Source organism: Ambystoma mexicanum, chromosome 7q (assembly GCF_040938575.1).
Source record: "Ambystoma mexicanum isolate Mex_15411 chromosome 7q, UKY_AmexF1_1, whole genome shotgun sequence".
Classification (NCBI taxonomy): domain Eukaryota; kingdom Metazoa; phylum Chordata; class Amphibia; order Caudata; family Ambystomatidae; genus Ambystoma; species Ambystoma mexicanum.
Window position 1 is genome coordinate 119,747,555 of NC_090941.1, and position 17,089 is coordinate 119,764,643.

Here is a 17,089-nt window from a genome sequence, read left to right on the forward strand (position 1 = left end):
GAGCACGCCCCCGTGGAGACCAGGTGAGCGTGACAGTTATGACATATGCCGATGATATTGCGCTTTTTGTCCACACAGTTAGTGGCCTGTTAAGGTCGGCAACACAGCTCTGAAAATATGCTGAAGTAAATGAACTGGTCATAAATCACAGCAAAACTGAACTATTATTCACCACTGGGAGGGTTGCTAGTCCACGTTTGCTTTTGGGAACAGTAGAAATCAGGTATTCACACTCTTATAAATCTGGGAGTGGAATTCGAAAGCAAGGGCACTTACAAGCAATGTATTCAACATTGCAAGTTGAAAGCAGCACAACTAACTGCTATGATTTATAAGTTCACGCAAAATCAGAGCGGCTATTCCATCTGGGGAGTGTGTCATCTATATGTGCAATGTCTTATACCCATGATAACATATGGTCTGGAATCACTGATCACTTTGAACCTCGAGTGGCTACAGATCATAGAAGGGAAATTCTGGAGGAAGTTGTTGGGCCTTCCTCAATGCATCCACATTGTTAGCCTTAGGCTAAAATTGGGAATCCCGTCGTTGAAAGTGATTGTTCTGGGGAATACTTAAATCCCTAAAGGAGGCCTTGATTGGTGGTATGCAATCTAGGCTAGCAACAGAAATGGACAGCTTGTTTGAGTCAATGAGCTGGACACCTCTTTGTGGTGCGGATTTCGAGTATATAAAATACCATATGTATAAACGAGTAAAACTATGGGATTGGCAGAAGAATTACGCACACTTAGCAAGTATAAAAAGCTATCGGTTTGTCTCTTATGTTTTATTTACCCATAAAAAAGCACAAAAATATCAACCTCTGTCCATCGTAACATCTTCGGCAATTTATTCTGTTATTACGAATCAATCGCCTTCCTACTTTGTCGACTTTAGGATCTGAAAGATCTATACCTAAAGAGGACAGAAATTTTAGGCTGTGCAACCATCAATCAATACCAGAAACAGCGAGACACATACTCATGCGCTGCCCTACTCTGACCACTAGTTACATAAGTAACTATGCAATACATGGGCATAATATTAACTACATCATGGAAAAGGACTTCTGGCACCAGTGTGTTAATACTCTTAGTGCTAAGCTACAAATGTCACTCTTCAGAATATGGAACGATGCTGATAAAAAAATTATGAATTCGGAGTGAACACTCGACCGAAGAAGAAATAATAATTAATCCTGCAAATAAGTGGCGGTTAATGTTTAAACGTTACAAATGAAATGCCACTCATTGGGTCGACTAATTATTGAGACTACCACTAGACATGTAGTTCTCAAGTTATTATAATGATGTTCCTCTAAGTTCCCCTACGCTCCCCTAAATTGTTCCACAATTGTCTTGCGGCTCTACTACGTCCATTCATTATGTCTACCACTTTCTTTATTACCTTAATATCTTAACATTGAACTATTTATTTATTGTATCTCTTCTTTTTTCTATTGATATTTTTAATTTGAAGGTGATGTTTATGTCTACATATTATATTTGGAGCTAAACCGAGAAAATTATGATTCATTATATTTTGCTTTTGTGTAAAGTTTGATATAAAATGATCATATTAAAACAAAATAAAATTATGAGCAGACATGCCCGTATTTCCAAACTGCCTCCCTCCGTTTCTCCACACCTCAGTTCACTCAGGATTGAATAGACAATTTCAAAACCTCCTTCCTCTGGTTCTCCCAAGTTCCTCCCTATATTTTTCTACTCCCCCCCCCCCCCGATACCCATCACATCATCTCCCCATCACTCTCCTCCAACCTCCAACTTTTGGCTTCTATCACTCTTCTCTTTACTTTTTCTGTTATTCACTTAGACCTTCCCCAGTTCTTCCCAATCTCCTTGTTAAAATGCTCCACCTCCTTCTAAGACTCTTCCAGTTTAACCTGGATAGCCCTTCTTTTCACCTCAATTTATTTCGCCCTCCATTCTATTGATATTTCCAACCTCCTCCTAAAGTCCATCTTCCCCACTTCCTCGGTTGACAAAACATCAATCTGTCTCTTCCCTCCTTCCCTTGTCATTCTAACTCTCCTTCTCTACTTTGCTCACCTACCGATCTATGCACACATAAGCCTAAGCTAGGCAGCTCTCACTCAATCATTTTGCTCTGCACTGAAGTGCTTCTGGCAAAATCTATTGGTCTGTCTCAGCATTAACCTCTGTCACAAAGTGGAGCGGTTTGCACACCAAGACATAATGCAAAAAGAATTAACAAAATGTATTTATTTAGGGAATTTACAGATCCAGGTGTAATGCAGAAACTCAAAATACAAACAGAACATTTGTTTGAATAAGGGTCTCTCTGGTCTACCCCATGGGTTCGCAGGACCTCAATTGAAGACCAGTCCTTCTGGTCCGGAATAGGGATCCTTCTCTGGGTCATTGGCAAAAGATTGGTTTGGAACTGATTTGAAGGGGAAAAAAAGCACATCACCTTAAATAAAGCTGAGCCACCCACCTGCCTTCTCCTGGGCCCGATTCATTGTCCCACAAATCCAATAGTTCCCACCTCAATGTTTCACCACATGCTCATACCTGAAAGGCTTTGTCAATACTCTCCTCCTCTTTAAAGTCTAGTTTCACCTGCACTTTCTTGGCACTTTGCCACATGCTCGTTCCGGAACTGACGTCAAGCTTCCCCTTTTTAGGCCTAGGGTTCACACCTCCACCACCTCTTCTCCTTGGTGCAGGACATGCTATTTCCTCCAACCTCCTTCTGATGTTCACTTCCTCATCCTCATCCTCCTCCTCCTCCTCTAATCTACTCATTTTACCCCTGTCTCTAGCTGATGTTCTACTTCTCATCCTAACACACCCCATTAAATACCATATATCACCCACTGCTGCTCTCCAGCCTCTTGCTGTCAGCCTTTGCTCCTCTCTCCAACAGTCTCAAAAATATCAACATCTCTGACGTCTTCACCAAATACCCACACTAACAGCTCTGAGCCAGTCCATTTTATCCCCTTGGCGGGGCGGGTAAATGGATGGATGGATGGATGGATTTCAACTGGGTTTGCTTTACAATTATCAGTCAGGAATGGGTGACTGCGTTTAAGATTACCGCGTTTCCATCTGAAGGGTATGGCAGGAGATTTCCTCTTACTGACCCATGGACCACAGCATCAAGAGCCATGTTAAGTAAATTTTCCAAAACCAGCTCCAGCATGCTGAGGTTAGTACTCGCCCATGTTGTTGCCACAATGCCTCCCTGCGGCTCTCCTGCTTCAACCATGAGCCACTCACTTTCTCCACCCGGGGTGTCCGTTTATTATGCAAGCAGGTGGGACCATGCTCTGGCTCAGGTTTAAACCATACCTGATGTGAATAGGCACGTACCATAATCATCTTCAGTCTAAATGTTGTGTGCTAGTCTCACTAGTATTATGGAGGTCTTGGCATATTTCACGCCACAACGAACACCATTAGCAGTTATGATTTATTAAAGGGACAGTACTGCATAATGACACAATGTGATGAAGCCAGGCCTCTTGTGGATGGCATGTTCGGGCTTGCAAGGAGATCTTTCCATGCTGCCATTTTCCTGCTTTTTGAAGGTCGAACATGAAAAAGACAGATTTTCTTTCGGTCGATTTTGTGTAGGACAATAACGTGACCGTGTGTTATTTATTTATTCACACCCCTAACCACTTTTTACTCCTCTCCCCCCTGCTCACCATGCATACGCACACATTTCGTGCACACGCACGCACACAGCGACACACACAGTCACATACTTACCCATATCGCCCAGCCTATCAGCCCCTGTGCGCACCTGTGTGGGGCAGGGGCATGACCGTTCGATTTAGAAAAACCGCTCCCTGCGGTCATGGAGTGGTATTTCTAAATCGTTTTTTTTCAGTCGGTCATTTGACCCAAGACCGCTGCCCTCCGGTTCAGCATCACGTTTCTGGTGGTGGCACCTGACCACCCATGGTGACCCCACCATCAACTTTTACGTTTAGGGAGGTGACTTCATCACATATCTTAGTGCCAACTTGGTCTTCCCAAAGTGCTAGGCTTATTCTGTGGATATTAGCGTGTCTTTCTGACAATTCTGAGATGAGGGACAGAACTGTTGCTGCCCACTGGAATAAGCCCATGCCAAATGACCGGGACATGATGGAGGTGGGCAGGGTATCCTCCCCACATTGCCCCCAGACTAATATCACAACATGGGTGGTGGCACCCAGAGCCCTTTTGCATCCGAGCCATCACCCCAAGATAAGGGCAAGGGATTAAATACGAGGATAAAGCATCTTGGGATGGACGTAACCTTCTTGGGAGCTGTATTTAGGCTATGTAGACTCCCTATGGAAATTTAAAAAGATATTTTGATAGCACATGGAAAGCTTTTGTCTCATCATTAAAATGATAAAATAACGAATTCTTAGCTGAATATGTTTCGATCCAGTCATTCTCAGACAACTTTTTTCTCACACTTAATGGATTGGCTACTGGTGTATTTACAGTCCTGTTTAGTTGCTCAAGGATTGATAAGACCTCCTTCATCTAATTCACTAACAATGTTTTATGTTGTTACTGCAACATTGTTTCTGCGAAGCATTTATAAACAGAACTTTCGGCTGCTGTTAAACATTTGCTAAAGAAAGAGAACCTTCCATGTCATTATAGCCTACATTGATATTAGACCCAACTCAAATTTTATTTTTTTGGGTACCCTGTTTGGAAGGGCTAGTAACTTCCTCCAAAACAAAGCTTCCAAACTTTGCCAGGTCAAAATGTCCAGAAATTAAAAGTTAAGCTCCATTCATCAAGGCCAGAATGACCTTTAATTTATAGAATCTTAGAAGTCAGATCATGGAACATTTTCCTAATGTCTTATTTATTTACGGAAACTTTTGCGGCTAAACATTTGTTTTTTTATTTTAAATTCTTCATCATTGTTGTTAAATTTGCTGTCCTAGTAATACAAAACCCAAGATAGATAATGAGTCCAGGGCATTATGGTCTAAAATCCATTGAAACCTCTTCCCCTTGGTCTTTGCAGAGAGGTTGATTATCAAAATGTGTGTTTTCAATACATTTATTGAAAGTACATTATCTTCTGCATATGTAGATAAAGCTGATAATTGACGCTGCAGTCCAATTTCAGTCTGGTCCATCAAAACCAAACTATCAGCATAAAGCAAATGAGCAATAGGTGCTTTACCAAGTTGATGGGGAAAACATCTTGATTTGTACAGGGTTTCAAATATATTTGAGATAAATAACGTAAAAAGCAAGGGAGCCATCATACATCCTTGCTTCAACCCACGATTTGTTGATATCTTCCTAGATAGTGGACCCTCTTCGTTGACACATACTAAAATACTTGTATCAGAGTGAAAATCCACCAATATTTCAAATAAATAAGATGAACATGACCACTTCTTTAATTTCAACCATAACAGTTCCCTATCAACACTGTCAAATGCTGCAGCAAAATCAATAAATGCTTTCTTTTTTTTTTATTAAAGGCTCTATGTTTAATAAAGTTCAGAATAAACCCATTCAAGGATGTATATGATCTGTTAACAAAACCCATTTGGAACAGTTACACTATCAGTATATATCACCTATTTGCTTAGTTTCGCACATACCACAGATTTTACCTAGAATATCAAGACGAGTGATTGGTCTATAGTTATTAGGCTCCATTCTATTTCCTTTTCAAAAAAAAGAAACAATTATACATAGTTTCCAGGTAAATGGAATTATTTGGTCAAACATGATTTGTTTAGAAATTCGGTAGAGTGTTCCCGCCCAGAAGAGTCAGGACAATTAGTAGACTTCCCTGTTATAGGTACTAGAGTTAGGGTGGTGTAACACCTTGGGCTGCCTCCAGAACAAACCACAACAGGCCCATTTGACATGTATGAAAGAAGGAGGTGTCCTAGCTAGTTTATACAAGTCTAAAGCAGTACAGGTAATAGAGTGCTGCCTCATTCCATACAAGAAACTGAGAAATGATGTGGCTCCCACATAACGAAAACATCTGCATACAGTAATCGTAAAGACCAACAAACGCAAAGCACACAGTCCGGCCACAGATGCTGAAGAACTACACACAATGCACAAAAAGCATGGATTGGCATCTGGAAACCCATCTGGTCACAACTTGCATAATTTATTAAATCAACCAAAATCCAGGATTAAGAGAATGAAATCCAGAGTTCAGGAAAAATATCCCAAAAGAGTTAGAAAGTCTGGGTGGAACTATGAAGATATAAAGAAAAGAAGGGTTATTCAGAAAACATACAATGTGTAAAAAAAAAAAATCTAGTCCCTTTTTTGTTTAGAAAAAGAATGATGCACAGATGTGGTAGGAGGTGCATGTGCCTTGGCCTTACATTTTGCCCTGCAATATTTTCTGTTGCTGCAGAAAAATGGTTCTGACCCCTGTGCATGGAGTGGTTTCCAGCAAGTCTAGGGTCAGGGTTTGGACAGTAAATTAGCTCACTTATTTACTTCATCTTTGGGAATTTGTTTTGTTCACAAACATGCCCTCGTTAACAATAACCGCTGTTATTTAAAGGCACAAATTAAATTACCTTCTTTTCGGAGAGGTTGTGGTCCAGTTCTTCCTCAGAATCTTCTTCAGGCTGATGTGGCTCGTGCTGCTGCTGCTGCATATCCTTCATCTTATTAAGGAGCTCAGCCTTGGGGGCAGATGTGCTGTAGTAGCTGGAACTGGACGTTAAAGAGATGGCTGAAGGCACGGTCTGCTCGTCTTTCCTAGAGAAATGGAAATAGGAATTTACTGTAAGGGGATGTGGTCTTGTGGCTAGCTTGCCTGCGCCATGGAACCTGCAAGCCCAAGACCTCAATCTTGGCCAAAGTTCTTGACGCACCAGTTTTTCACTTCTGATTAAATCACTATCACCAGGTGCCTCAAATTGTGAACTTGTGTAATGCAATTTGTATCACCTGTATAATGGGCTGACGGATACTGCCTGTGATTAATTGATTTCTGCCCTGCCGGAGTACAAGGATGACTAGAGGCTAAAACGTCCAAGCGCTCATCACACTTCTACAAACCAAGAGCCAACACAATCACAATTCTAGAATTTGGCCTGGTGGACAGATTTTGGGAGGCCACCCTAGTTATAGTTAACTAGCGAACTCTGGGAGGTTAGCCAAAACCCAATCAATGGAGAGCAGTCAAGGTTATTCTCGGGAGTGAGTGGGGCCAGGGGTCGACAAGGAGTCCACACAGTGAAGCACACAATAATTCATTTTAGACAGGAATGTATAAAAGACAGTATTTCTTCTATGCCTTAAACGCGCACTAAAAAATGAAACAAGCAGCTGATAATGCACAACTCTCAATAGCAAAGATATATATAGTCACCACAGGTTCTTAAAATGAATTCAATGACTTAAATCAGCGAAGGAGGTAAGTAAAGTGATGCAATAAGATGGAACTAAGTCACAAGTGATATTACCGAGCTTCAGCAGTCCAATCCCTAAGAAGAGAAGGGCCTTGTGCCCAAAAGCCACATTGCTTCTACCCATAATGTATCTGTAGCAGGTAAGAATGTACCGAAATTCGGCTTTCAGAAAGTATTTGACTGAATTCCAGCTCAAAATGAGCTATTTGGCTTTCGGCCAAATACCTATTTAATTTTCACTTGGAGCCGAATACTTTCCCCAGCAATAATAATATATAATAAATAAACAGCATGTCTACTTCACGACTGTACACAAACATGACCATTCCATGCCGGAGATCATACTGTAGTCCTGCTTTTGTTTTCCTTTTCATAAGGAGGCTTATACAGCTGAGGTTCCATTATAAATCCGGGGCTACAAATCACATGGTGCTATTGCACAAACAAACCAGGACAATCCTCTCCCAAATGGATTGAGGCACAGTGGCATGTATGTTCACTTTATAAATGCTTCTTATAGATCACTGACAGTCACCAGTCCCTCCACTGTTTTCAAGGGCTGCTTTCCATTCTCTCTATCCATATTTTGGTTGGCACAGCATACCTCCTCCTCCCTGCACCGTGTGCCTTCACATGCACTGTTTCCCAGGCGGGGCTCCTCTGGCTGAAAGAAGTGGTGCTCGGGGGCGGCTGAATCCTGTTCCACAGGCTCTGTTGTGAGCCGATGCCCTGGCTTGGGGCACAGGGCAACGTCACTCTGGGAAAGAGGCGACAATGGGTGCTGTGAGCGGCACGTTTCAGCTCACTGCGCGAATCTAATGTGGGTGCGACCACCCTCTATTACGTCCTTCTGTGAGAAACACACTTCCCATTTACAGACCCTGTAGAGAGTGGGATCCCCGCACTCATCACCTTTCAGTGCTCACTCAACCCCCGGGGTAAAGAGTTTAACATTTCAAAGGCCATTTTGCGCTGCCAATGTGGACCATAATCACCCATCCCAGGTGCTAATAATTTGAGCCACTCCCTATTGAATCACTTGCTTATTTTATTTGAATTTCGAAGTACCCAGTTAAAATCTAAAACAAATGCATCTTAGGGACCCCACTGGTGTCCTCTGGTACATGTTTCTTTTGGCTGTGGGTTTACATCGGGCCTTGCTGAGTGTTGTCTTTGTGCAGCAGTTGGCCCATGTGAAGGAGCCGGATATTATACAAAAATGGTGGTGTTTTTTTTTCTGTCAGTTTTGGTGCATGTAACTTTGCTTTATAAATACAGGTCTTCAGGTCACAGAATGGAAGGAAAAAGAGGACCGACATAGGACTGCTGGAGAGCCATGTCTTGAAGTAGGACACAGCGAAAATCTATGAATGAACAAATTGGCAGTCACATTTATGGTTGCAACATGTCCATTTTCTTAGTATTCAAACACAGACTTGTGCTTTTTCAATTTCAAGTTTCAAATTCCATACATGCCAACTTTTGAGAAGCATCTCTATGGTCATCTCAGACAGAACTCTCAATTTGCCTAGCTTCATGCCTGAGAGAGACATCCTGTTTTTTTTCTTGGATGTGTAGTCCTGTATTTAACATGGAAACATCATATTTAATTCCCAGAATTCCAAGAAAAAAGGTCTGATAGGGTCTGTATAGCTTTCTCATGCATCAAAGTGGGAATAATTAGAGCTTTCCCTTACAGTGTATGCATTACCTTGCGACCACCAGTACACAGAGAACTACCTCGAGTGCCATTGTCAAATCTATGTAGAGGTCCAACAAGCGACACCCATGAATGCACAAAATACAAAACTGTTCTGTTATTGAACGGTTTATTTTCTGATAATGTATTCCTTTCATGGTTTACACAAACATCTTGTGTAGACAACAAAGAAGAGAAATGCAATAAAAAATGGATGTACACATTTCAAAGTGTGTTTTTCATTTACAAAGTGTTTTTCTTGTCTACATAACTGTATTAAAAAGGCGACTACTCGGCTCCGATTACTTGTCCAACTATTCAGTATTAGGCTTTAAATCTACCATTCCATACACCCCTATTAGCAGGTGTGTTGGTGATTGTTCAAAAGAAGAGATGCAACTAGGCTACTTAGTAAGTAAAATGTGTGCTTATCTTTCAGGTTTCATAACAGCAGTGGAAATGTAAGGAGATTTAATCTCGATGTTATCCTATGGAGGACAGGCAGAGACAAATTCTTTTCATTTACTTACTTCGATTTTCCCAGACGAATGGATGGGTTGACTGAGGCAGTGAGGGAGGGGTGGGGGGGAGGGGGTCGTTAGAGGTTGGATTTCCCGCAGTTGGTTCCGGTGAGGGGTGCCCAGGAGCTACGGGTGCAAGGATTCTTCAGGTCGGTTCCAGAAGCATAGTGCAACCCTTAGTGATGGAGAAATGCCGAATGCAGCGATGCAGCCCTCTTCAGGACACTTCACAGGACAGGGGAAGACGAGTTCCAGAGACAGCCATAGCAAACAGACGACGGCAGGCATCCTTCCAGTTGTGGCTGTATAAGTACTTCCCGGACATGATCCCTTGAGCTGGCTACCACCAAAGTTCCGGCTGCAAACACAGAATGGCGATGGTTCTAGCGAGGTAGCCCTATGGAGAGCTGGACAGTCCACCGGGTGGTCCAGGGCCACTTCCCGAAGTCTTGGGACCGATGGCCCCTCGAGAACACGTTGAGACTTGTTGGTACCACCAGTCCAGGGGTTGAAGCACTGCACAGGGCCTTTGCAGATGAGGTAGTCCAACAGGGTTTAACTAGGCCAGACGCAAGAAGGGATCCAGGGCTCTTCAGGAGTCTTCTTTGGATCTTCAGTCACCTGTTCTTCTACAAGGGATTCTTAGCTCCAACACTCATCTGAAGAAATGGCAGAAAGAGTTCCCTTCTTATCCAAAATCTAGCCTGGAAGCAAGTCCAAGCCCACCAATGGTAACGATCAAACATCAGTATTTGTCCAATTAGAGACAATTATTGGTTTCACTCATACACCACAACTAGATTCTCTGGATCTAGGAATGTAGAATGGGACCAGACAGACCCACCCTCTTCCTGAGCCACACACAAAGGCATCACTAGGCCGTGAAAGCTGTAACTTTCCTGCGCAAGTGCATGTCCTTATATGGGATTTCCAGACCTGGCAAGGCGGGAAGAAGGCCAAACATCAATATGTGCAAACAGCAAGCAAAAATCTTGTGGGGTGGCCATTTTAGGGCACTGGCCATGTTTAGTAGCCACATGCGGTAAACACGAATGTGCACACTAGAAGTAACTCAAACATGGTAAACATATAATTACTGCCACCAGCTTCTCTTTAAACACATATAAAAGGTATAGTATTAAGGGGAGGGGGCTGAATGTGGTCCAGTAACAACCCAACCAGCAAAGTATAACAGTACAAAAGTAAGGAATGTCCAATTAAGGTTCTATAAAAATACATACACTTTTATTAAACACACTATGTACAATAATAACTAACTAGAATACAACTACATAAACCTCCCCCACTCCCTTCCCCCGATGAAAGAACACAGAATAAGCCAAGATAGTGGATGCAACACTCTGGATAACTAATCAGGGGTGAATGGCAAGCAAAAGCAACAATGTTCTTGAAAAAGGATATGTACTTGTGAGCAAAAAGCTTTCAAAGTGGCCTAACCAGACTCTAGGGCCAAAAAGATGGCCCACAGGGCAGATCTCTTCTTGGTGCTGATCATAGAGTTGGCTCGGGTCAAGGATGCATCAGTCATGAAGGCCCGCAGGCAAGCTGACGTAGAGTCGGGTTCCAACTGAAGTTGGTAATGGTCTCGAATTGTCTACTCGTGCATGCATATCGGGCAGTCCTCAGGTTCAGTCGGCAGTGGTAAAATGGCACCAGGATGAGCAGGCGAGTGGGTTCTTTGCAGAAGCGGGAGGTCACTATTCGGGGAACACATTGGTTTGGTCGATCGACCAACTTACAGCAGCAGCGATGAAGAAGCTGGCCTTTCGGAAGGCGGCTTGAGCAAGGAAAGGCAGCAGTACTTTGTGGTTCAAGCCAAGTCAACAATGCGTTTTTGCTGGGGCAGTGGCAAACAGAGTCGAACAGCGGACGGTGGTTCAGAGAACAATGGACACCAAAGGGCCAATTTGAAGGGTCCTGCTAGATTGCTCTGCGTTGAGCACACTTTAGTCACGACTCGGAGCAGGTCATTGTCAATAACCGGGGCCTGTCTGTTCCAGGTGCTGCGAGTCCCACTACAGGGCCTTAAAGGCCAATATCAGTCCCTTCCTCTAGCTCCCAAGAACAGGGGAACCTGGCATATACCTTCAGGGAAACTGCAACATGGTAAGGACCTAGGCAACAGGGTAGCTGGCAGAAAGGCAGGATTATGATCCAGCAGCAGAGTTAATCCCCAGTGGTCCCTTGGATGGTTTGGGGACAGAGCTGGTCTCCGCCTTGTAAAACCTGCCTTCACACTTCACAACTGGCGGACTTTAGAGAAGACTGCTTTCTCAGCATGGTCCAGCGAAATCTTCTCAAGTCATAATCCAGAGATACTTCAAGATTCCCAAGATGATTCAAAGTGGTGTGAGGCCCCTTCCTTTATAGGCAAATGCCCCCAGGTGATTGGACTGCTTTAGGGGTTTAATCCCTGCTCTTGAAATGTGTGTACTTTGCCCTTATGATGTCACACCCAAAGTGCTTGGCTCCAGAGGAAGTGGAGGGGACAGGAAGAGAGGGAGAGAGAATCAAAAGGGCAGAACCCCCACCCCCCAAAAAACTGTACAGATCCCTCTCTGGCTACACTAGCCCTGCCCCCTTTCCTTCTCAATTGAACTAAAGGCCTTTAGAAATGCAGCCCCCCGCTCTGCTGTGAGGCCTGGGTCTTTGTGGATGCGCCCTTTGATTCCTGTTCGGATGCTAGCGTCCTGTGAAGTAGCACTCACCGGTGGATGGGTGTTACCTGCTATTACAAAGGAACAAAGAGGCAAACCCACCAGGCTACATTCCTGTCAATAGGGCAGGGGCTAGCCTATCTGGGGGAATACACAACCCTTTCACAGCTGAACTAAGTCCACATGGCTGACATATGTGCAATTACAAAGGCATAGCTTTATTCTTACGGTTTATTCGGCCACCATCATGGCTACTTATGGCCATTACAGTTTTAGTACAACGGTGAATATCTCAAATGAAATGAAACACCTTCGCTCCAGTGAATTTAGCCGTCACTGCAGCTGTGAAATGGACAGTTGCGATCTCTGAACCTGCTCTGTGCCACTGGTAGAGCTTGTGCTGTAAAGCAGGATTCTGATACAGCAGGTCACAGATAACACTGTTTTGGACATGGAGCCTATGAAAGGGGAATTTGAAGAGCAGACTGTCCTTTCGGAGAAGGAATTATCCACATCATTTTATTATTTAATAAAAATAAAAAAGCCAGGGCTTTCACACCCTTGACAGTTGCCAATTTATCACACTGCCCCAAACACGGTTTTGGCCTCTCAAACCCATAATTTGCAGAACTCTAATCTGGTCTAAATTTGACCCCACTCTTGCCCCGTCCCGCCACAGACAGACAGACACCACCTTATTAATGTGCAACACACACGCACTGCCCTTTTCCACCTGATGTTCGAGATGTTCTAACGACAATACACTGTTTACTGTGACACGTTGCTTTGGAGGTAGAACCATGCTTTATCAAATGCCTAAAACAAATTATTTTTAAAAAAATGATTCACTTCTTTGCGGGAAACGCGCTTTAATAACCAGTTTTGCTAGAAGCATTTCCACGAGCAGAATCTACAAGTGAAGGCAAAATGCAAGCCCTTGACAGAGCGGCATGGCTGCCTGTATTTCCATAAAAATTATATATTTTAAGTCATCTTAAACTAGCAGTTAAAAGAAATTACACCGTTAAATGAGTAATCTGGCGATTGCCGATTGCAGGAAGGTTTCTCCCAGGAATGCGTGCTAGGATTTACATTGTTCAGCCCTGGCATTAGTACTGAACAACCTGTTTTCAGAGCAGGAACATTCGCATGCAGTTCCAATGAAAAAAGAAGCACGTCTGCAATGTGTGCGTGTCCCAGAAAGAAGCTTGTGTACTTGCCACTTCTGAATTCAGATTACAGAACAGAGCGCAGGGAAGGCAAGTTCCCACTTGCTGCTGTACTTCTAACATTTCTGAAAAGGAACACGTTCATGGGCAGTAGTAGCATTTGACTCGATACTGCTTGCTAGTGATGTATGCCCCCCTCCCCCCGTTAGTGAAACTCGCACCAACGCAACTTTAAAACAAATTTAAACTGAAATACAAAAAAGAGGACTAGTAAAGATCTACGGGTCCAACTGGAATTGTAAAAGGGATCAGCCATTACCGGGTTTGGGGGATGGGGAATATAGGGGCATCAGTCAAGGCAAAATCCATCAAGCAGCCTACAGACTGTTTTGAATAGGTTAAAGTTAATTCTCTTAATTATAATTATATAATTATAATTGTTTTTTTATAACGTGCTTAATACCGAAGAGGTTTCCAAGCGTGTACCCCCAATCAAGATGAGGGGGCAGCGTTCGGACTCAAAAAGTGCTCCTTCCAATACTGCAGTGCAAGGAGGATGTGTTCCATGTAGACTGCAGTAGGGCAATATTCCCTTAGCAAAGTCGAATACTACATTTAATATTTAACTTGTCTTTTTATAGTATTGGAAGACTATAGCAACTCTTTTTTAGTATTCCATAGAATTCGTTTTAAGCAGCATACTATAGGAAGACTATTCAGCGTGCTGAATACTAGTCGATTACTCACAGAATACTAAACAAATACTTGTTTCTAGTCTTTTAGTCTTCATTTAGTATTGAATACTGCATTACCACTTTTGACCACTACTGAGAAGACAAAAAAAAGATGAATAAATCTTCCATTTCGGTGAGGGTTATGTTGCAAACATATGTGAGGCCATGGCGGGCTGCTGAAGGAGCAGACAGGAAGCTTATCCCTCCATTCCTTACTCCACCAGACACGACTATCTAAGCTGTGGCATAGGAGTGGCACAGCTCATTGAAAGAAAGGGTCCCCCTCTCGTGCACGTGTGGTAGAGCCAGGCTGGGAAGCAAGAACATAAGATAGCTCCCATTCCTCATTTGCACAGCATCTCCTACCACTCTTGCAGCCACTTTGTGGGGTCTATCCCTCACTTACTAATTAGCAATATGAAGGTAATTTTCATGAGGCACTCACAAAGTTAAAAAATCAACAGATCCAAGCTGAACTTGCACATCCCTACTCCCCGGGACCCAACAGTTTTCACACCACCATCTACCAGCCGCTGCACTGCCACCACTCCCCGATATGATCATTTACACGCTACAATCTTTCAGCGTGTTTACACAGTCCCTAGCAAATCCGTTCCTGAAGCTCCCACTGCTGCAGCTCCAGCAACTTCGATGAGGCCTTTCAACCCTGCTCTTTCTCTGTTGCTACAGCTTGATATAGTAAAGGATGCATTGTCCTTAGGCTCCAACTGGGTGCTATGTCTCGGTAGGATGAATAATTATGTTAAAGTAACCAGAGGGACTGAGGACAGCGCAATGCAATCAATTCTGCAATATCTTGTTGATGAAAACCATGAGCATTCTGATGCACTCTTCAATGCCTGTTCTGAAGATGATTATGCATCTGCCACCAATGCATTGTCGGAATATCTTCACCTCCAAGCCAATCCCGATTTGGAACTTTTCAACTTGCAATATACCCAGCAATGGCATGGTGAGAACCTCAATGCAAACCATGCTTGCCTCCGTCAGCTGGCCATAAACAGTGAGCTATTAGAGTCTAAAAATAAAGTAAGAGGTGAAGGGGTCCAAGAGTGCATCTGTCAAACTCCACTGCAACTTCCCAGAAGAACCCATCATTTTATTTATAGACTACGCTTGAGATGCCTTAGAACCATAATATGGTAGATTCCCACACTGCAGTAAGCGACAAAACAGTAGCCGGCAGAAGCTCATTAAGAGAACATGCCACTGAGAACATCTGCAGTCAATTGGTCCACCACATCCATACCCTTCAAATTTTGCAAAAGCCTCAAGCCTAACTTAGACACAGCTAGTACACAAAGTGTATGATAGCAGCAAACCGGCATGCACACAGTGTGGAGGCAATGTTCATGACATGAAAATAGACCTCCCTCCAGGGCAGTTGCAGTACAGAGGATGAACCAGTCACTGAAGCTGATGGGCAAACTGAATATAGAGCACTGACAAAGGTTTCCATATATATGAGATCAATCTTGAAACACGAGGAAGCAAAATCAAACCACCTGGGAGCAAAATGAATATCAACGATCGAGTCTCCAGAGCCTTCGATACCAGTGCCTTAGTCAAGTGTCCCTTGCATTTAAATTAGACACTTTGTACCACAGCCCAACCTTTAGCATACCAGCCTTGTAAATCTTTGATAATGGCAACAAAACATGCATTCCTCTCAATAGAACATTCAAACTGTTGATTACACATGGATCATCCAGGGTCTCAGAGTATTTGTTGCAGAAGTCAGCTCAGACATCTTACTAAATTGCAAAGCCACAGAAGTCCTGGGTCTCATCCACCCCACTTGCTATTAACACACTGACTTTGACGATCTGCTCGAAGAGTTTAAAGATCCATTCTCTGAAATTGGCTGCTTAAAGGGCAAACCAGAGAAACCTTGCAGATGCTCAACGCAACCCATCAGTTTTTGCCATCAGCCAGTTCCTTTCCATTTTCTCCAGAAGCTGAAGAGGGGCATGACAAACTAGAAGTGGTGGGATTGTTGAAAAGGACTCTGGCCATACACAGAGTCTCACCAATTGCTATAGCAAGAACAGCTAAAGAGCCAGGCCAAGTATGCATTTGGGTCGATATGCACCTCTCCAACAAGGAGGTAAAACGAGAACGGCACATAACCTGTTGAAGTTGGTGGGTTAGTGGTCAAACAGAAAGGATCAAAGTTCTTTTTCCAAAATAGACAATGTCCCATAACACCAGCTGAAATTGGGAAAGAGTTCCTGTGCCATTGCCAGACTCACTACAGAGGTACAAGTACAAGTCCAAAAATATATTAGAATTTCTTCTGTGACAGATGTATTTCAAAATGTGTGGTGCAATATCTGTCACGCGCCTTCCTTCCTGGCGGCTATGTAGAGCATGGAAACTGAGGCGCCATTGATGTGCCGGTATTCTCTTTACATTTCCTGGTGTGTGGGTCTAGTTTCTTTTTCTTCCCGATAGCCCTGGTTCTTAAGCCACGCCTTCCCCTGCAACTGCGCGTTGCAACCCTTCGCTTGTCCCTGGGTCTATGCGCTCTGTTTTTCGAAGTAGCTCCGTTACTCTCCTGTCCTGCCTTTTCCCTCCTTCTTGCCATCCCCATTTTTGGTCCTATTCTGTTGTCTTCCACCGCGGCACCGGGGTGCCTCTTGGTCACCGCCTTCCGTTAGCCGTGGTTGCTCTACTCTGTTTACTTTTGGTTTCGGCTCGCTTCCGGGTTTGTTCTCTCTTTCCTTTTTTTCCGGTCTTATCCGTTCTACCTTCCTCTCCTCCTTCTGTTTTCTCCATCGCTCTGTCTTATTCCTACTGATTCCTCTTTCTCTTTCTGCATCTATTTTCTGGTTTTCCTTTGCTACG

The 17,089-nt window shown here is 43.4% G+C and overlaps 1 protein-coding gene across 6 annotated transcripts in view; it reads right to left on the reverse strand.

Annotated features, from left to right (window-relative positions):
• Positions 1-17,089, reverse strand: part of SHROOM2 (shroom family member 2) — a 982,778-nt gene that overhangs the window by 102,773 nt on the left and 862,916 nt on the right. For all 6 annotated transcript variants that reach the window (XM_069639121.1, XM_069639118.1, XM_069639117.1 and 3 more), the window contains one exon: positions 6,581-6,764. In XM_069639121.1, the coding sequence (XP_069495222.1) occupies positions 6,581-6,764 (184 nt within the window). The remainder of the gene's footprint in view (positions 1-6,580; positions 6,765-17,089) is intronic.